This window comes from Natator depressus, chromosome 12 (assembly GCF_965152275.1).
Source record: "Natator depressus isolate rNatDep1 chromosome 12, rNatDep2.hap1, whole genome shotgun sequence".
NCBI lineage: Eukaryota > Metazoa > Chordata > Testudines > Cheloniidae > Natator > Natator depressus.
The window spans coordinates 40995537-41016765 of NC_134245.1; the positions used below are offsets into that span (position 1 = coordinate 40995537).

The following is a 21229-nucleotide window of genomic DNA, read 5'->3' on the forward strand; positions in this document are numbered from 1 at the left end:
AGAGGCTGGGGCTGCGCTGCCTGGCCACTGGGTGCTCTGGGGCTAGGGAGGCTGGGGCTGCGCTGCCTGGCCTCTCGCGCTGGGGGGCTGGGGTTGCACTGCCTGGCCTCCCGGTGCTCTGGGACTGTGGATCTGGGGCCGCACTGCCGGACCTCCCGGTGCTCCGGGGCTGGCCAGTGGCGAGGCTGAGATCACACTTCCTGGCTCCTGGCGCTCTGGGGTGAGGGAGAGGGCTGGGACCGTGCTGCCTGGCCTCCAGTCTCTCTGGGGCTGGGGATGCTAGCTTGGGGCAGTGGCCAGTGGCCTTGGTGGGGGAAGGGGTTCTGGGTTGGGCTCGAGTGGGTGCGGAAGGGGCGGGGCCGCCTCGGACGGAAAGGACGGGACTGGGGGGCTAGTCTCCCCAAGCCAGTGGGTCACCCACCACCCATGGCTCCTTCCCAGAAGAAAAATATCCCAATTAGTCCACAGACTGTGTGGATGAGCTGTCTGCCCTCATACCATGGTGTCAAGGGCTTCTCCTGCTCTGTCTGCTGTTGATGATCTCTAGGATCCCAACTTCCTCTCCTTCATATGTGGCCAGTATTCCATTACTGGAACATACAGTCATGCCCTTGCCTGCACCCTCTTCTGATCCAGAGCGTTAGATGGCGAAGAGCCTTAGCTGAGATCTCAGTTCCATGGGTTGTCCTGGTCAGCTCTGGAACTTCCTGGGGAAAACTGAGAGGCTTCTTGGGACAGCTTGTATAGCACAGAGGGACATCCCAGGGCTCTTGTTCTCATTCAGTTGCTGTAGTCTCTTTAGGTATCCCACTTCAGTCTCTCTTCCTATGTAGCCTTCCTGGCATGGCAGGGTTTTTCCTCTTCCCCTTGGGAGTCTGGAGATTTAACAGATCAGCCATAAGACTCCTCCTCACCTTTCTCTCTCTCGTAAGACAGCTTTGTTATTGTATCTGCTTCCCAGACCAGTAGAAATGTTTGCAGCAGCATCCCCTCTGCTAGCCAGTATTCCTGACTACCTGTCTATGCAAGAAGTGGCACTGTCTATCTATAGACCTCTTCCTGTCAAACAGCAGTGCAAAGTTTCTCTTGTTCTGCTTCAGAGCAGGGATGGACAGACTATCACCCATGTGTTTTTGTTGAGAGCAGAGCATAGAGGAACCTTATATATTCTCATTGTTTCCTTTAATCCCACCTGTGGTGAAAAAGACAGAACCCAGACATATTAGTTGTTCCAGTATGGGCCAGATAGTACTGACACATGCTTCTTCTTTGAGTGGCTCTGCATATTCCCACTTGTGGGGCACTTTGCCACCTTGTGGTGCCCAACAGAAGAACCTTCTCCAAGCAGTGCCTGTTGGAGCGCATGTGAGCCCCATCTGACTCTCCCCTTGGTGTTTTTGAATGTTCCAAGGGCAAGACTAAGGGGGTGCTTCTCTCTCTACCGTCTTAGTTCCTTTCACCTGCTATGCCAGACAGAAATGAACTATTCTGGTCCTTCAGATCCGGAGTTTCTCCAATTATAGTGCCTTGTTATAGCTGTTGTTCTTAGTATAGTTTTTGTATAAGGTAATTTATGTACAGTAGAATATAGATAGTTTAATATAACTTTCATAAGGCAATTCCATGTGTTATGGTGGAACTGCAGATGAAGCTGTTGTTGAGCTTTAAGAGAAATGTTTCATTACCAGCTGTCATCCTGGTGTCAGATAAATGCATGAGGTGCCTTAAGTGCCTGGTAGAAGGACACTTTTTGTATGGGTGTTCTATTTGCCGGACTTTCACTCCCAGATTAAGGAGAGGCAGAACAGACATTGCTGCTGCTCAAGGAATCTCTGGCTGCTAAATCAACCGGTTCTGGAAGTTGCAAGTTGCAGTGGGGGAGGTTTAGGTTGGATATTAGGAAAAACTTTTTCACTAGGAGGGTGGTGAAACACTGGAATGCGTTACCTAGGGAGGTGGTAGAATCTCCTTCCTTAGAAGTTTTTAAGGTCAGGCTTGACAAAGCCCTGGCTGGGATGATTTGATTGGGGATTGGTCCTGCTTTGAGCAGGGGGTTGGACTAGATGACCTCCTGAGGTCCCTTCCAACCCTGATATTCTATGATTCTAAGATCACTGGATCTGAAAACTAATAGGCCTGATTTGGCTTTGATGGCTTAGAATCATAGAATATCAAGGTTGGAAGGGACCTCAGAAGGTCATCTAGTCCAAGCCCCTGCTCAAAGCAGGACCAATCCCCAATTTTTGCCCCAGATCCCTAAATGGCCCCCTCAAGGATTGAACCCACAACCTTGGGTTTAGCAGGCCAATGCTCAAACCACTGAGCTATCCCTCCCCCCATTTTTTAGCAAGGTTGAGTTCCAAGTCATTGGGTTCTTTATCAGTTCCAGTTTCCGATCCTTTAGCTAAAACTGTCAGGGCTTTGAAGATACCATTGATAGAAAAGGGTTGATGGCCTGCTAAGGTACCTAAATCCATACTGATTCTGACTGTATTGGTTCTGAAGAAGCAGTTGAAAGAGAAGACAGTGACTATTAGCAATGCCAGATCCTGTACGTCAGACTTACTGAATCTGTCCGAGTCTGACCTAGCCTCTATGATTCTGACTTTGAAATCCGGACTTTCCTCAGATTCGAAGAGAATGTTAACAGTCGTGGCTGATGACCACTGTCCTGCACCTAAGGCCAGGTCTACATTCGGAAATTAGATAAGCATAACTGCGTCGCTCAGGGGTGTGAAAAATCCCCAATCCTGAGGGACAGTAAAACTGACCTAACCTCCGACCTCCCAATGACATAGCTACTGCCTCTCAGGGAGGTGAAGCTGCCTCTTAGCTCAGCTGCAGAGTTTTAAGTGTAGACCTGCTCTAAACGTTCCTCAGATCTGTTCCTCAGTCTTCCTCAGTTCCACAATTTGCTTCATTGTCACCTGAAAAGAGGAGAAGAGCAGAGGAGATTGTTAGTTTTTTTCCTGACCCTTTTATGTTGCCTCCTCCTAAGACCCCTACGGACAGATCTTTCTCATCCTTTATTTCTTTTCACCCTAAGGTTCCAATGCTGTCTCCAGTGAGATCCATAGTGGATCTGAGATGGAGGACAGAGGATGATGGAGGAAGAATCAAGAGACCTGATTTGTCCTGAGTTGTGCCTCCTTATATTTTTCCTCCTCCTATGGTATATTTCCAGATCCCCGCTACTGGAGAGACTGGCAGCTCTGGTCTTCAAGTCCCTATTGGATTTCACCACCACAGTTACTGGATCACCCTCCTTATGGATGGAGAGGTGAAGTTTAATCCGTTAAGGATCTGGTTACTCAACAGTTCTCAGATCTGTTTCTTCCGTATCTGTTGGTAGCTCAGATGGTAGAAACTGATATGCTTTCTGAAGAAGAGGGTAAGGAGATAGTTCCTATTTTTAACAGGAATAAATGGATATAGATTTTGATCTAGATGTAACATCCTATGAGTTTGTGGGTGTAGCTTCTGTGTCCTCCCACTCTGAAGATGCTTTGCAGTTCCATGACCTTGTGGATTGCACAGTAGCCACATTAAACTTAAAATTTAAGACTCTGGATCAGTACCAGAGCAGGCACAGACTTAACATTTTAAAAAGTCTAAGCGAAAAGGTACTTACAGTAGATCTTCCTTGATTTGCTGGCCAAGACCCAAGCTCATAGTTCCATGTTTCTCCTGGAACAGTTGCTGGTATCCTCCTTCTTTCACTACCAGGAACTGGAAGAGCTTCCCCCTAGGCATGAGTGAATGAAAACTAAGAAGGATTATTCTAATAAAAATGAAGTACTAACGTAAAATTTAGTATAAAAAAAAGGAAATTTGGAGCAATCTAGGGTCTGCTGAATCCTTTAATTCTAACATCTGCTTAATACAGAAGGTATATTTTATATCTGAGATTTAAAATTTGTATCTGTATGTGTGAGCTCATTCTGTGTAAAGGACTACCTTAGAAAATACACTGATTTGAATGAAGCAACAAGGTTGTTCTGTAGCTCCCAGTAAGCCTGGCATCCCAAAAGGCCAGAATAGTTTTGTTCATTGTTTCTTCTATGCAGGGTCCAGAGGCCTAGTTGTTGATCTTATGATTTGCAAAATTCCCCTCAGAAATGTCTCACTTACCCCAAACAGGCAAGTGTATCAGGAGAGGAATATTCAACACATGGGTTAACATATCACCAGATAGTAGAAAGATCCAATTATAAAATAGATATGTATTTATAAAGAGAAGAACCAAATTAACTAAATTGTGCTGTAGAAGTTAACAGGTGTTTCTTTTAACTAAGTACAACCCTACAGTTTTAAATATTGCAGTTTCAAAAGTATCTTCTGATATCATTAAGGAATACAATTGCATTAATACTACTTTCACAGCTCCTTTTACCTGAGAATCTCAGCAGTTTAGAAACATTAAACTTCTTAAAAAGAAAAAAGAAAAGGAGTACTTGTGGCACCTTAGAGACTAACCAGTTTATTTGAGCATGAGCTTTCGTGAGCTACAGCTCACTTCATCGGATGCATAGCATATCGTGGAAACTGCAGAAGACATTATATACACACAGAGACCATGAAACAAAACTTCCTCCCACCCCACTCGCCTGCTGGTAACAGCTTATCTAAAGTGACCATCAAGTAGGGCCATTTCCAGCACAAATCCAGGTTTTCTCACCCTTCCCCCCCCCCCCACACACATACAAACTCACTCTCCTGCTGGTAATAGCCCATCCCTCTTTGAAACCTCTCTTTATAATGCGCATGATAATCAAGGTGGGTCATTTCCAGCACTAATCCAGGTTTTCTCACCCCCCCCCACACACCCCCCTCCAAAAACCACACACACAAACTCACTCTCCTGCTGGCAATAGCTCATCTTACAATGTGCACAGCAATAATCCAAGTTTAACCAGAACGTCTTGGGGGGGGTTTGTAGGAAAAAAACAAGGGGAGATAGGCTACCTTGCATAATGACTTAGCCACTCCCAGTCTCTATTCAAGCCCAAATTAATAGTATCCAATTTGCAAATGAATTCCAATTCAGCAGTTTCTCGCTGGAGTCTGGATTTGAAGTTTTTTTGCTTTAAGATAGCGACCCTCATGTCTGTGATTGCGTGACCAGAGAGATTGAAGTGTTCTCCGACTGGTTTATGAATGTTATAATTCTTAACATCTGATTTGTGTCCATTTATTCTTTTACGTAGAGACTGTCCAGTTTGACCAATGTACATGGCAGAGGGGCATTGCTGGCACATGATGGCATATATCACATTGGTGGATGTGCAGGTGAACGAGCCTCTGATAGTGTGGCTGATGTTGTTAGGCCCTGTGATGGTGTCCCCTGAATAGATATGTGGGCACAGTTGGCAACGGGCTTTGTTGCAAGGATAGGTTCCTGGGTTAGTGGTTCTGTTGTGTGGTATGTGGTTGTTGGTGAGTATTCGCTTCAGGTTGGGGGGCTGTCTGTAGGCAAGGACTGGCCTTTCTCCCAAGATTTGTGAGAGTGTTGGGTCATCCTTCAGGATAGGTTGTAGATCCTTAATAATGCGTTGGAGGGGTTTTAGTTGGGGGCTGAAGGTGACGGCTAGTGGCGTTCTGTTATTTTCTACATAGAGTGCTTCCGCCGACGTGCACGGGCTGAAATTGTGGAAAAGCAGCATCACTTGCCCCATAACCTCAGCCGTGCAGAACACAATGCCATCCACAGCCTCAGAAACAACTCTGACATCATAATCAAAAAGGCTGACAAAGGAGGTGCTGTTGTCATCATGAATAGGTCGGAATATGAACAAGAGGCTGCTCGGCAGCTCTCCAACACCACTTTCTACAAGCCATTACCCTCTGATCCCACTGAGAGTTACCAAAAGCATCTACAGCATTTGCTCAAGAAACTTCCTGAAAAAGCACAAGATCAAATCCGCACAGACACACCCCTGGAACCCCGACCTGGGATATTCTATCTACTACCCAAGATCCATAAACCTGGAAATCCTGGGCGCCCCATCATCTCAGGCATTGGCACCCTGACAGCAGGATTGTCCGGCTATGTAGACTCACTCCTCAGGCCCTATGCTACCAGCACTCCCAGCTACCTTTGAGACACCACTGACTTCCTGAGGAAACTACAATCCATTGATGATCTTCCTGATAACACCATCCTGGCCACTATGGATGTAGAAGCCCTCTACACCAACATTCCACACAAAGATGGACTACAAGCCATCAAGAACACTATCCCCGATAATGTCACGGCAAACCTGGTGGCTGAACTTTGTGACTTTGTCCTTACCCATAACTATTTTACATTTGGGGACAATGTATACCTTCAGATCAGCGGCACTGCTATGGGTACCCGCATGGCCCCACAGTATGCCAACATTTTTATGGCTGATTTAGAACAACGCTTCCTCAGCTCTCGTCCCCTAATGCCCCTACTTTACTTGCGCTATATTGATGACATCTTCATCATCTGGACCCATGGAAAAGAAGCCCTTGAGGAATTCCACCATGATTTCAACAATTTCCATCCCACCATCAACCTCAGCCTGGTCCAGTCCACACAAGAGATCCACTTCCTGGACACTACAGTGCTAATAAACGATGGTCACATCAACACCACCCTATACCGGAAACCTACTGACCGCTATTCCTACCTACATGCCTCCAGCTTTCACCCTGACCACACCACACGATCCATCGTCTACAGCCAAGCTCTGCGATACAACCGCATTTGCTCCAACCCCTCAGACAGAGACAAACACCTACAAGATCTCTATCAAGCATTCTTACAACTACAATACCCACCTGCGGAAGTGAAAAAACAGATTGATAGAGCCAGAAGAGTTCCCAGAAGTCACCTACTACAGGACAGGCCTAACAAAGAAAATAACAGAACGCCACTAGCCGTCACCTTCAGCCCCCAACTAAAACCCCTCCAACGCATTATTAAGGATCTACAACCTATCCTGAAGGATGACCCAACACTCTCACAAATCTTGGGAGAAAGGCCAGTCCTTGCCTACAGACAGCCCCCCAACCTGAAGCGAATACTCACCAACAACCACATACCACACAACAGAACCACTAACCCAGGAACCTATCCTTGCAACAAAGCCCGTTGCCAACTGTGCCCACATATCTATTCAGGAGACACCATCACAGGGCCTAACAACATCAGCCACACTATCAGAGGCTCGTTCACCTGCACATCCACCAATGTGATATATGCCATCATGTGCCAGCAATGCCCCTCTGCCATGTACATTGGTCAAACTGGACAGTCTCTACGTAAAAGAATAAATGGACACAAATCAGATGTTAAGAATTATAACATTCATAAACCAGTCGGAGAACACTTCAATCTCTCTGGTCACGCAATCACAGACATGAGGGTCGCTATCTTAAAGCAAAAAAACTTCAAATCCAGACTCCAGCGAGAAACTGCTGAATTGGAATTCATTTGCAAATTGGATACTATTAATTTGGGCTTGAATAGAGACTGGGAGTGGCTAAGTCATTATGCAAGGTAGCCTATCTCCCCTTGTTTTTTTCCTACAAACCCCCCCCAAGACGTTCTGGTTAAACTTGGATTATTGCTGTGCACATTGTAAGATGAGCTATTGCCAGCAGGAGAGTGAGTTTGTGTGTGTGGTTTTTGGAGGGGGGTGTGTGGGGGGGGGGTGAGAAAACCTGGATTAGTGCTGGAAATGACCCACCTTGATTATCATGCGCATTATAAAGAGGTTTCAAAGAGGGATGGGCTATTACCAGCAGGAGAGTGAGTTTGTATGTGTGTGTGGGGGGGGGGGAAGGGTGAGAAAACCTGGATTTGTGCTGGAAATGGCCCTACTTGATGGTCACTTTAGAGAAGCTGTTACCAGCAGGCGAGTGGGGTGGGAGGAAGTTTTGTTTCATGGTCTCTGTGTGTATATAATGTCTTCTGCAGTTTCCACAATATGCTATGCATCCGATGAAGTGAGCTGTAGCTCACGAAAGCTCATGCTCAAATAAACTGGTTAGTCTCTAAGGTGCCACAAGTACTCCTTTTCTTTTTTCTTTTTACGAATACAGACTAACACGGCTGTTACTCTGAAACCTGTCATTAAACTTCTTGACACCCTTATGAACTATGTAAGTAATTCAATTCAATTCATTTTACAGAGGGGCTAAATTAAGCACAGCAAGGTCACGTGGTCCAAAGTGGTCCAACATTGGCTGTGCTACTGTCGCTATACTATTTCTAGTGTGCTTGCTTGATGAGAGCTAGTGCAAGTATGTGCACATGAGCTGGGAATCACACCCCTAGTTCACAGTGTAGACACAGCCTTAGTAACTGGTTACCCAAGCTATGCTTATTTCATTCTTTTAATCTTCGCACAAATTAGTGTCTCCAGCCCCTACATTTTTTTCCTCAGAATTCTTTTCAGACTGTTTAATCTTTCTAGCACTAAAGGCGATCAGAACTAAATGCAGTATTTCAGAGCCCCTGAGAGCCAAGGTATTCTCATCTCCCTGTTCCAAGATATAACTGTACATGCAGAGAAAAAACAACATTTTTGCTACAACAGCCCATTGCAAGTTCATATTTAATCTGCTAACCACTGGTCTGGTCTCATCTTAGGGCTTCTGAAACATCTCCTTCCCTGGTGGATTTGTGTTGTGAATGAGTTCTCTCTGACGGCATTGGGCTCTACTTTTGTAGACTGAATCCCAGCACTATTTCTTGCCCATTTTCTAATCTTTCTCGGTCCCTTGATATTACTTCTTCCTTGTTGTTTGCAGTTGTTATTCCCAACTGACTAATAAATTTACCACTTCAAGTTCATTAATCCGTCAAAGAAAGTTAAAGGCAACCAGGTCTTAAAGGTACTTTGAAGCACCTCTCTGGACACTTCCCCCAGTGTGATACATTGCCATTTATTCTTATTTGTTTATGGACTATTTTCAAATGTATTTCGGTTTGTGGGATGGTACTTACACCCAAGACATGTTGAATTACACTTTCAAGTACAATTTTGAGAGGTACTCTGTTAAATTCTTTTCTAAAATCTAGATAGAGAACATAGACTATTTCTTCTATGTCCATTCATTTTGTTACTTTGATTACAGAAAGCACTCAGGTTTGTTTTGCATGGTTTTGATTGTATATTTTTCCTGATTTCTGTGTCACCAAGGTGTTTACAGATTATTACATACATTTCTAAGGTGCCTAACACTATAATATTAGTTTGGCAGATTTTTATTTTTGTTCAGTTTTTTTTCCTGAGTCCTAGAAATCAGCTTTAATGGATGATAAGTATAAGGACTGCTTCTATATTGCCCTCTTTAAGATTGTTACTGCATTTGTCTATTTTCTTCCTCCTCCAAGATTTGATAAAACTAATTGTCAGTGGCTCAATAAATTCATTAGTTAATCTTCTTAGATCCCCGAGATTCTGGGCCTGTTTATTTGTACAGTTCGATGAATAGTCAGTTTTCCCATGTCTTTCCTTACATGCTTTTATTGACAGCTAATGTAGGCACCCTTTACTATAGAGGCCTCTGAATTTAATTGGGAGTGTTCCAGTTGGGAAGATCCTGAGTGTTGCAATCCAGCCTTGGAGACTACAATTCCCATGATGCCTTGAAGGAAGGAGAACAAGAGAGAGAGAAATAGAAACTAACTTCCTCTTCTACTGGGAATGCAGCCAGGTAGAGCATGCAGTGGGCTCCATTTTGGGAGAGGAGCTGAGATTGCTCGATGGAGCTCAGCTGAGAGCCTGCAGGGGCTTTGACCAAGCAGGGAGCCTCAGAGGCTGTTGGTGGCTTCACTGGAGCCAGGGCAGAGACTTGCTGTGCCCAGAACTGACTGAGGAGGGCCTCCAGTGAAGGCAATGTGAGTAGCCACCACCCTTGTTTGGGAAAGTACTTGCCAGGAAGGGGGACAGTGAAGAGACTGTAAGGGGTTGTCTGGGTCTGAGAAGAGATGGAATGGTCTTGTTATGTAACCAAACCCAGGGTTCCTGACATCTGGTTAAAACAATTCCCATCTTCAGAGGGGTTGTGCAGTTTGGAATGATTCCAAATTAGAATTGCCCTGCCTCTTGTTGCCTTGGCTGGACTGATTCACTGGACCAAGAGTATTGTCCCCAGCTTCAAGATCCTCAAGCGCACCTACGCAAGCATTTAGACCTCTGAAATCCAGAGGAGAGTTCACTCAGAGGTGGGGTAAATGGTGGCAGTGTAAACGCAAGTTAGAATAAGTTTCATTTACTACAGTACACTGTATTTGTTAATTGATTTATTGAACTGCCCCCTGCTGATTTAAATTAGTGGTGACATTTAATCTCAGTCTATCATGTTTTCTTAAATTGTTAAGTAAAGATGTGTTAACTCCAATCTAAGTGTATATTGTTTAGAACTGGTGTTTTTGAGTAAGACCCATTGCACGGATTAGTTTAGATTTATTCCTTGAGGCTCCCAAGGCACACCATTGAGTGTGTACAGGGTCCAGCTAAGTGGAGGCACCACCAATTTTAATTTCCTTTACAAGTAAAAGGACTGCAGCAGAGGGGTGGATAGAGGTTTCCCACCTATCCAACATCATCACTGGGATACTCCGGATCTCCTTTACTGTCAACAGCATCAGGCACCCAGGTGAGTGTTGCCTGCTCCCAAGTAACAGAGAGGAAAGGGGGTTACACTATATTCATGAAGTCTGTTGTTTATTTTTCTATACTAGTCATTGTTTAAAGATAGAATTTTGAGAAGTAGTTCAGGAGCTCAACCATTTTAGACGTGCTCATTAAAATGCCTTTTAAAATATTTTTATTTTTCATTTATTCTCTTCAGCCTTGTTCACACTTGCAGCAGTGTACAGGGTATATGTAGTTACATGGAGCAGTGATAGGCAGTCTGTGTCCACATGGTGGTGTGTGGCCACACATGGCAGTGAAAGGTTCTGGCAGCAGGGAAGGCTCCAGGAACTCCCACTGCTCTCCCCCAGCCAGAGCCTTTCACTGTGGCAGGAAAAAGCTCCAGAAGCCAGGAAGCAGCAGAAAACTACATTGCAAAAATAGCAGCATAGAAATGGGAGGCACTGCTTTGGCATGTGGCAAGCCGTGTGGGGTATACATCCTAGAGTTCTGACATTTCTGTACTTGACTCACCTAAGCAATGCCTCATTGTCTTCACGGCTATTTATACCTGTGCTAGCTGGGCATGTAGTGTCTGTATTCAATATGCTGCCCTTACTGTAGACCATGGGTTGGCAACCTGCAGCATGCGTGCCAAAGGCCTGGGATACCAGCCGCCAGCCCCGCTTACCTCGCTGCTGGTCTGTGGTTCCAGCTGCCCAGCCCCCTGCTAGCCGGGGTCCTGGCCACTGGCTCCGCTCAGTCCGCTGCCAGTCTGGGGTTCCGTCGGGGGGCCCCTGTAAATGTAAAATTTATTACTGGCATGCGAAACCTTAAATTAATGAAGACTTGGCACACCACTTCTCAAAGGTTGCCGACCCCTGGTGTAGACATATCTTCTTAATATGAAGAAGTTCAGTGGTATTTTTTTGTTTTCTTCTTTTACCTTGAAATTTTGTATGGTATAGTCTTCTTTTGTTCCCTTTTCCATTCCCAGTGCAGGTTCTCATTTCTTTGGACCAGAGTCTTGTGCATCCACACTTGTTGTCTCATATTTCTTCTTCATCAGAGGAATTGTAATCTTAATTAAGAAGTTTGAGATTCCTCAGCCTTCTTTCACATTGGTGAATTTTAATACTTTACATCACCTATTATTCACTAAGTTTCTTAATTCCCCAATATTTGCTTTCTTGAAATCCATATCTTCTGTGAACTCAGTCTTCAGTGTGTTTATTTCAAGTATACTTTGGTCACTAGTTTCAACACTTCCGTTATTTACTTTCTCAGTAGTTTTTCTCCCTCTTAGTAGAATATTTACCCAGGAGGAGTTTGCATCTGCCAAGATACCATGCTCTTGGCATAATGAAGTTTTTCACTAGAGAAAACTTGGGAATCTTAGTTTTAATTATACTTGTCATTCCAGACTTCTGGGCAGTTGCTTATGCTATCTTGTGGTCTCTCTTGCGCCTTGATCCAAGAATTTTTCACTCACTCTTTGCTTATCTTAGTGCTCTTCCACAGATGCCAATTGCAGTGTCGTTCCCCCACCCCAATTCTCATATCTTTTCTAAAAGTATTTATCCTCTTAGCTGCTTGTTAAGCTCAAATTTGTGAAACCCCAGGCAGGTCATTTAAACTCTGTGCTGAAGTTTCCTTATTCTGATATTATTTAGAGAGTAAATTTGTCTTTGTAAAGCACTTTGAGATCCTCAAACATGAAGTGGGGTTTTCTTTGCCAAGCGTGCACAACGCTCCCCCCCCCCCCACTCGGTGCTACCTCTTCTCTTTTTCCCTTTCCTGAATTGATTGATAGGGATAATATCAACATTATGGTTGTGAGAAACGTCTCATCAGCTTTGTGATGCCATCTAGGTTATGTCCTCTGTGAAGGAGTTGAATACTCTGGCTCCCCTTTATACAGCAGGCAGACAAGCCTCAGAAAACACTTATTTTAGAAAAGGCTAAATAGCAAGAACTATTGGCTGTCTCCGACCCCCTCTTTTTTCAGTGTTGCGTTTTTCTTTGATAGGTCACCCATTCGCTTGCATTTTTTCACCTTTCAAGGAAAGGGCTCTCTTACCCACACCTTATGTACATATAATTTATTTGGGATATAAGATACCAACTAGTTGTATGGAGCAGGACCAAGCATGATATCTTTGTAAAGAATGAAAACTCAAAATTGTTAGTTTTAAAAACAAATAGTAATTTTGGGGCCTTTTGTAGCATCTACCCTCACAGAGCAGCTGTTTAGTAGGAGTCCTGAGGCTGACTGTCATTAGGACCAGATTCAGCAGTTCAAGAAATCGAGGCCTGGAACATCCTGTTTAGAGAAAAAAACTAGCAGCACATGGGCTGATACACAATGCTCTGGTAGACTGTGGTACAAGGGATGCCATTCACAGAGAGTTGATGGACAGAATAATAGGTACTATTCTGACTTGATGAGCACAAAAAGATTAAGTTGAATATTAGTAACTTCTTCATTCTAACCTAAACCTTATCAATCCTTCCCTATTTTAAGGGAAACCAGTCCATGACAAGTTTTAACGTATCACAGGAAATCAGGTTTGAAGTAGAGACATAAACTTCAAACTCCAGCAAATGTGGCATTTTTTTACAGCTGTGGAATAGTTTTCCTCCAACTTCTTCAATCAGCTTTGAGTGATTTTCTTCAAACTGTTGCTGGGGGGAGAAAATTTAGCTCTTATGGTCTGTACCTGAGGGTGAAAAGCTATAGCACAGGAAGAGGAACACAGATCCCTGCAGCCTAACCTATGCGGGTCCTCCAGCTCTTTCTCACCTTTGCCTAGTAGCAGCTAGCATTCCCCTCTTGTTCTGCTTTTACCTCTTTCATTCCCCAATCAGGGATGGTTTAGTCATTGTGGCCAAATGTGTAACAAAAAGGGGCCTTACTTCACCAGAGACCATTTGACTAGCATTCACTACACCTGCCCCAGAGCTGCACAGGGTCAGAGAGGAGCTGCTTCATGCTTGTCAAGCTACAGTGATTACAAAGTTCCAGGAGATTCACCTAGGGTGACCAGGTGTCCGTTTTTTGACCAGAACACCCGGTGGAAAAGGGACCCTGGCAGCTCTGGTCAGCACCGCCGACTGGGCCGTTAAAAGTCCAGTCAGTGGTGTTGCCCAGCTAAGGCAGGCTAGTCTCTACCTGTTCTGACGCTGTGCTGCGCCCTGGAAGTGACCAGCAGGTCTGACTCCTAGGCGGGGAGGCACCATGGGGCTCCGCATGCTACCCGAGCACCGGCTCTGTACTCTGGCCAATGGGAGCTGGCAGGGCGGTGTCTGTGGGGGAGAGCAGCGCCCAGAGCCACCTGCAGGCCTCTGCCTAGGAGCCGGACGTGCTGCTGGCCGCTTCTGGGGCACGGCACAGTGCAGCCCACGGTGCCAGGACAGGCAGGAAGCCTGCCTTAGCCCCCCCGCTGTGTGGCTGACAGGAGCTGCCAGAGGTAAGCCCATACCCCAACCTCCTGCCCCATCCCAGAGCCCCCTCCCACACCCTGAACTCCCCATCTCTGGCCCCACCTCAGAGCCCTCCCCTCCGCCCCCGTGCCCAGTGAAAGTGAGGGAGGGGAATGTAGTGAGCGGGGGCGGCAGGACCTGGGGGGCGGGGGTGTTCGGTTTTGTGCGATGAGAAAGTTGGCAACTCTAGAGTCACCACATCCTCTCATGTCTGCGTGAGGCACAAGGTAAGATCCCCCCTACCTAGGGGCTAACTGGATTCTCCATCTGTCCCCTCCGCACGTTGGACGGCCCCGAGCGCGGCGCGGCCCCTGCCCATTCAGGAGCCCCCTTGGTCTGGCCGGTTCCCCCCTCCCGTGGCGTGGGTCGGGCCTGCCCCCTCAGGTTTTCTAGAAGCGTCGCTCTTTCCTCAGCTGAGGCTCTTCTCTCTTCCTCCCTCCGTCAGTCACACGGACCCGGCTACTCCCTCGCTGGTAGTACTCCCTCCCACCGCGCCCAGAAACTGCGCAGGCGTAGAATCTCACTCGCGGGCCGCTTGTGATTTGAGCACGCGACCCCTCACCAAGGGGCCTGTGGGCAGGCAGGCACATGCGCAGAATGACCCAACGAGCGAGTCAAAATGGGCAAAGCCTGACTGGGTCAGTCTACGCATGCGCACAATATCTGACCTGCGGCTGTTCTCATCCTTATGCCCCCTCCCTCGTCTCCCCTCCGGAGCGCGTGCGCAAGTCGCCCGCTCAGTAGTTCTCGATGTGCGCCACCCCTCCGGAGCCCTTTCGGTTGGCGCATGCGCAGAGCAGTAACGGAGGGGGCGGTCTGGATCGTTCCGTTGGCAGCGGCCGGATTCCTGTCAGCGGCGGCGGAGCCCGATCCTGACAGCGCGTGAAGCCCCTGGCCTAGCCCGGCCCGCAGTGAGCGCGGCGCGCCCCCTCGGCTCCCGGTGTCTCCCCTCCCCACGCCGGGGCGGCGGAGGCAGCAGCGCCCCTCCTCCCGGCGGCCCCCCAGCCCCTGCCGGGCCGCGAAGCTGCGATGCCCTCGGACTTCATCTCTCTGCTCAGCGCCGACCTCGACCTCGAGTCCCCCAAGTCTCTCTACTCCAAGGGTGAGTGCGGGGCCGGGGCGGGGCTGCGGGCGCGCTCGGCCCCGCGGGACCCGCCGCCGCTTGCCGCGGCGAGGCTGCCGAGAGCTGGCTCCGGTGCTCGCCCCGCGGCGCCCTCGCTTGGCGGCCGGGCCCCTGCCAGGGAGACCTGCCAGGCGCGGAGCGGGGAGGATGCTAGCAGCCCGCCGGGGGGAGCGGGCCCCGGCAGGCATCCCAGGGAAGCCCCAGCCCCCCGCTCGGCGCGGAGATGGCAGCGGGGCTCCTCGGGCTGCATTCCTGGCGCGGACACGGTATCCTCAAGAATGTGTCCCAACAGGTTGGTGCGCACGGGACGCGGCAGGCGGCCCGCCGCGATATCCGCTCTGCGATCAGACCCGTGGGCAGAGGGGCTGGGCTGCGCCGTGTGCCGCTCTCCCTTGGCCGGGCCGCCGCTCGGCTGCTACCGCTGGCTTCCCGCTGCCATTTCGGAGTGTGTCTGGAAGGCACGCAGACTGAGTGTGTAAACAGCGCCGAAGCTGACATGTTGGCTACATGCTGGCCTGGGTAGAACGTCTCGGTTGTGACTACAAAAACAACGGAGACCGGGGGAATGGAAACACAGCTGCGCTGGATTCTCATAAAGCTGTTGACTAAATCAATGAAAAAAATGTTCTTGAATAAACTGAGTCGTTTCAGGGAAAGAGGTGGAATTCTGTCACAAAGTAGAAACTGGCTAAGAGTCAAAAAACAAAAAGAGTTGAGATATGTGGTTAATTTTCAACATGGCAAGAAAGTTTATGGTGCCCAGTGGTTTGAGCTGGGACTAGTATTTACTCTTTTAACTGGGGATTTGGAAAAGGGAGTGAACAGGGAGGTGGCAAAGTTTTCAGATGCTACAGTCTTTAAGGATAGCCAAGATGATAAAAGAATGTATGGAACGTCAGAGCTGTGCTAGGTGAATGAGCAGCCTGATGTCACGTGAAAGTCCATGTTGGCAAACATATGGTAATAAGGAAACGTGCAGTGGAGGGAATAATTTGAGCTACATGTACACATAATTGATTGCTAAATCACTTTTAAATTAAAGATTTGGGTGTTGCTGTGGGCAGCTTAATAAAATATCTGATCATTGTGCAGCAGAGATATACAAAATACAACTTTTGTATGTATAATAAGGGGATAGAAAATACTGAGCATATCTTGCTGCTATATATTATGTCCAAGTTTAAAAAAAAACAAAACAAAAAAAAACCTATTAAACTGGAGTTAAGGTACCTTAACCAGTACCCAGTTTTTTTAAAGGCCAGAAACATCACAATGATCTTGTTATCCCCAAAAGAAAAGTTATAAACCCAGGAAATGCAGGCCTAAGATCAAACTTAAAAGAAATTCAAACATGTTAAGGTATGGAAATACACAGTTAAGGTACTCAAACAGCTTTAACTCGTCATGGTGCCATGCAGTAACCGTAGAATTGTGACTAGTACGTAATAGTGTTTGTAGTACCAGATTAGATTAAAATGATTTTTAGACTTTTTTTTAATCCCCCCCTCCCCCCCGTGTCACTACAGGGTGGTGTTCTGTTGTTTGGATGTCTTAACTATGTATTCCAGTTTGCCTCAATCCTAGTGAGAATAATAGCAGGTGGCAGGCGTTTTGAAAGAGTTCACAGGCTACGTTGCCCTGTCTGGGGTTCTCAGCCATTTTCTCTGTGAGGCACCCCTCGACATGCTATAAAAACTCCAGGGTCTGGTGCGGGGTGTCGCTTGGGGCAGAGGCCTTGGGCATAGGTGTAGTTTGACTTCTAGGATGGGGGCAGGTGCCAGTGGGGTTTGAGCCACCTCCGCATGGTGGGGTCCAGGGAGGGAGTGCCATCTCCACCCCCCGACTCACCTCAGCAGGGCACCCAGCCAGTTGAGAATTGCTGAGCTAGATCTTAGTGGATTTTAACTACAGTAGGACCTCAGTTACAAACACCAGAGTTATGAACTGACCGGTTAATCACACACCTCATTTGCAACCGGAAGTACACAATCAGGCAGCAGGACCACCCCCAACCCGGCAAAAATAAAAGGCAAATACTGTATAGAACAGTACCGTGTTAAATGTAAACTACTAAAAAAAGAAAAAAGGAAAGTTTAAAAAAAGATTTGACAGGATAAGGAAACTGTTTCTGTGCTTATTTCATTTAAAAGCAGCATTTTTCTTAAGTATAGTAAAGTTTGAAAGCTGTATTATGTCAATGTTCAATTGTAAATTTTGAAAGAACAACCATAATGTTTGTTCAGGTTTACAAACACTTCAGGAATGGAGGTTGTTTGTAACTCTGAGGTTCTACTGCATACTGAAAGTTTGAAGAATATATTGCGATAAAGACTATATAGAACCAGGAGTGAGGGAAAAGAGCTGATAGTCTAGTCAAACTGTCAGTCACCCAGAGAGGGACTTCCCTTCTGCTGTGCAAAGGGTTCTGGGTAAAGAAGCATTCTATAAAACTCCTAGGTCCAGAGGCAGAGTAAGTTGCAGGGCAGGTGAGGAAGGGTCACATGGGGGAAACTGGGCCAGTTACAAGACTTATAGAGTACTTTGAATGAGTAAATGGACTGATGTAATGGAAAAGTATCCATTGTTGTCGTTCTTTAGCTTGTTTTTTTATTATGTAGAATAAATTATTAGCACTCATTTTGATAAACTTCTCTGAACTGGGTCCTGCTGATTTGTTTGGGGAACCTTGCTGCCATGCTCTGCTGCAAAGTTTCTGTTACTTCATTAAGATAATTTAGGACAAAATGGTCTGATACAGGCTGCCAAGTTTCTTAAAGAACGCACTTAAATTTAACTTTAACCTATAAATGGGCCTTTTTTTTTTTTTTTTAAATACAAATCCTCAGAATATTTGTTTTGTTCTTCAAGTGCCATAATTTTCGAGTGGATATATTGTATTCTTTATATGTAAGAAAGTGGTTGAATTTGCTTGAAGTGCCAAACTGTTTTCAACTGAAATACAATATATAGACTGGTGGGCTTCCATAATGTAATTGATATGCCTTCACCGTTAGTTCTGGTAATCATTTCTGAAAAGAGAGCAGAACTTGAGATGGATGAAATGATGACTAGAAGTATGCGTAAAGTGTTTAATGTAGAGGAGATGAATAAGATTGGGTGTGTTATAGGTTTATAAAACAGAGTAGATGAAAAATTGATTTAAATACAAATCAAACTTTAAATTTAATATAGGTTTATTTAAACAAATATTTGAAATTGACAACCTATATTAATGTGTACATTTATTATATTCTAATATCTTTTTGTATTTGATTTAAAGCAGTACAGGTTTGTTGCAAAGTTTTAAAGAAAGTCAGACCACTGAAGTGATGGAAATCACTAAGTATCTTGAACACAGATGTAGAGAATGTTATCTTAATTTCAGTTTATTCAACTTGTTCAGGTCAATAACTAGTTAATTCAGAGTTAAGAAACTAATTGCTAGTTGAAAAATTAGGAAAGCTCCTTCCTCTTACAATCGCTGAATAAATGCTTTGTATGAGAGGATGAGATTCACTATGTTTCAAGTCTTGAAGGCCGTGGTGACCAGAAACAATCAGTCCAATTTGCTAACTACAAATAATATCTCCTTCTGTTTAATAAATCAGTTGTTTTGTATCTAAAAATATGTTTCGGCAGACTTTTTTCTTATGGATCTAGCACACTTAAGGTAGTTTTTAATTGAATTTGAATTTCTGTCCATATCCAACTTGACAAAAATCTCAAAAAATTAATCGTTTAGTAAAAAGTTAAGCTATGCTGCTTAAATATGAATAGCTGTTGTGTGTCCTCCTTGTTAGAAAAAAGAAGCACTAAATTTAGTGCAAAGACTATATTTAATTGCAAATCAGCGTGTTTTAATGGTTACCATCCAGTGAGAATTAACCTGTCTTTCAGAAAAATAACTGTTGTGCAAATGCAAATTGTGATAAAATTGATTATTTAAGTAATAGATTTTCTGCTTCCTGATCTAAATCATGATTAAAATTGGTGATTTAAATCACTTTGATCTAACTCAATCAACCCTGATATAAAACAATAATATAAAGAAATATGAGGATTTCATTTTTATGCTTTATCATACGATAAGAACAAAGGGACATTCACTTAAATTGAAAGGCAACTCATTAAAAACTATAAAAGAAAATACTTCTACACAGTGAATAATTAATCTGAGGACATAATTGCCCCATGTTATCCTTGAGGCCATTAGGTGGGTACAGAAAAGTACTAATGTTTCTGTGGATAATCAGAACATCCACCATTATTATATTCCTTGTATTTTTCTTCTGTCTAACCTCTTGTGATTCAGTGCATAAACTAAAAATCGAGAGAGTTAGGAAAAAACTCTGGCCACAGTGGGAATGGCCAAAAGTTGAGGCATCTACATTTGTGGGTGTAGGCTAGGGAGTATTGAAAGGATGGGATTTTATATAATTGCTATACTGTTGTTGAGAAGTGTAGTCATCATGCAGATCAGAGCCCCTCTACCAATCAGATTGTATAAATTTGTGTTAATTTATGAGTCTATTTAAAACTATACAGTATCGCTGCACTCTGAGACAATTACAGTGTAGTATAATACCCATCTCATAGAATATTGACTATTAATATTTGTACAATGTTTGGAAGTAAAAGGACCATATGAATCATAAATATTTGACCACATTAGTTTCCATGTAATTAAGTTTATTTCCAAACCATAGGAAAAATAATCAGAATTCAAGCAGTAGGATATAAGTACACTTTTTTTTAAACATTCAAAATGGGCAACAATATAGAAATATCTATATGGTGGTATTGCTGTTGGAACAATGAGTTTGTCTGCCTGAGTTACATTTTACATGACTTTATCAAAGTCAAATGGTTGGTTTGACGCTTCTGATGTAAAAACACTAAGTGCATAATTGAAATGATGGAGAAAACTGTTTCACAGACTGTCTCTTAATAATTTCAAAAGCTTGATATGGATTATTGGAAGCCCAAATGAACAACGAAAATGACTTCTGTTCAAGATGCTGTAACACATGTCAATCTTTGTACTGATTAATAGTTCCTACTATATCTGTCTCAGTTTGAGTTATCTCATTTACATACATTTTTATAAATAGATTTTATTCAGCTTTTGGAAGAGAATATCCTTTCTGTAAAGATAGTATCATCACTGAATTCTTAGGTTGGCAATTCCAGTCATGCACTGGAAGCTTGAAAAGATAAAAGAAACAAATGCCAGAGGTGTTCTTAAAAGCATGTCTATGGTGCCCATTTCCATATTATCTTGAGTATGTGGTTGTTAGAACCAAGCAAAAAAAACCTTGAAGGTCTAATGTCTGGAAACCATTGCAAAAAATGATGCCAAATAGCCTCAAAAACAAAAAAACCCAAACCACAACTCATGGCAAAAGAAACAAAAATATACATGTTCATTAAAACCATGCGCTGATAATATATCTAAAGAAAATAATAATGGGTCTAACTCCAGACTTTGCAAAACACCATCCTCAAGATAAAACAACAAGAATTTTGTCATACAAAGGTAAATTAGCAATCTAAGAGACAAATCACTGGCGCACATACTCTTGAAAACCTAGAGGTTAGTTGTCCTGTGGTTGGTAGATTCAAATGCTGTTTTCAGTACTAAGAAAATTACGTAAATGATAAACTATTCATTTTAGCCATTTGAAAGGCCACTAAGTACCATGAACAAATGGAGTACTTGTGGCACCTTAGAGACTAACCAATTTATTTCAGTGTAAGCTTTCGTGAGCTACAGCTCACTTCATCGTAGTGAAACAGTTTGTCGAGTGATAGGCCCTAAATCCAAACTGATTAGTAGCCACTAATTTAGTTAATCCTTTCATTTCAACAATTTGCAGAAATATTAAACCACTTTCCAAAATTATGTGCCATATATTGCTTACCTATGCTTGTACAATGCCATGAAGTCAGGTTTTCCACTGGTGCAAGCAACAGTAGGACTTTGTATTTTGTCTCTCTTTTATTAATT

At 44.4% G+C, this 21229-nt stretch overlaps 1 protein-coding gene and 1 long non-coding RNA gene across 5 annotated transcripts in view; one reads left to right on the forward strand and one right to left on the reverse strand.

Annotated features, from left to right (window-relative positions):
• Positions 1 to 208: 208 nt before the first annotated feature.
• LOC141996920 (uncharacterized) lies at positions 209 to 14467 on the reverse strand. Of its 3 annotated transcripts, none has more exons than XR_012641650.1 (5): positions 14343 to 14467; positions 11308 to 11413; positions 3632 to 3745; positions 2861 to 2927; positions 209 to 875 (listed from the first exon to the last, which is right to left on the reverse strand). It is a non-coding gene; the product is annotated as an uncharacterized LOC141996920 (long non-coding RNA). The 3 variants fall into 3 exon arrangements; XR_012641649.1 differs by having other exon boundaries at positions 2772 to 2927; XR_012641651.1 differs by having other exon boundaries at positions 2772 to 2927; positions 3632 to 3766.
• Positions 14468 to 15103: 636 nt separating this feature from the next.
• NFAT5 (nuclear factor of activated T cells 5) overlaps positions 15104 to 21229 on the forward strand; it is a 136865-nt gene continuing 130739 nt past the window's right edge. The window contains exon 1 of one of the 2 annotated variants that reach the window (XM_074968987.1): positions 15104 to 15201. In XM_074968987.1, coding sequence (XP_074825088.1) covers positions 15129 to 15201 — 73 coding nt within the window. In that variant the 5' untranslated portion in view covers positions 15104 to 15128. The remainder of the gene's footprint in view (positions 15202 to 21229) is intronic. The other variant, XM_074968989.1, reaches the window with a different exon arrangement.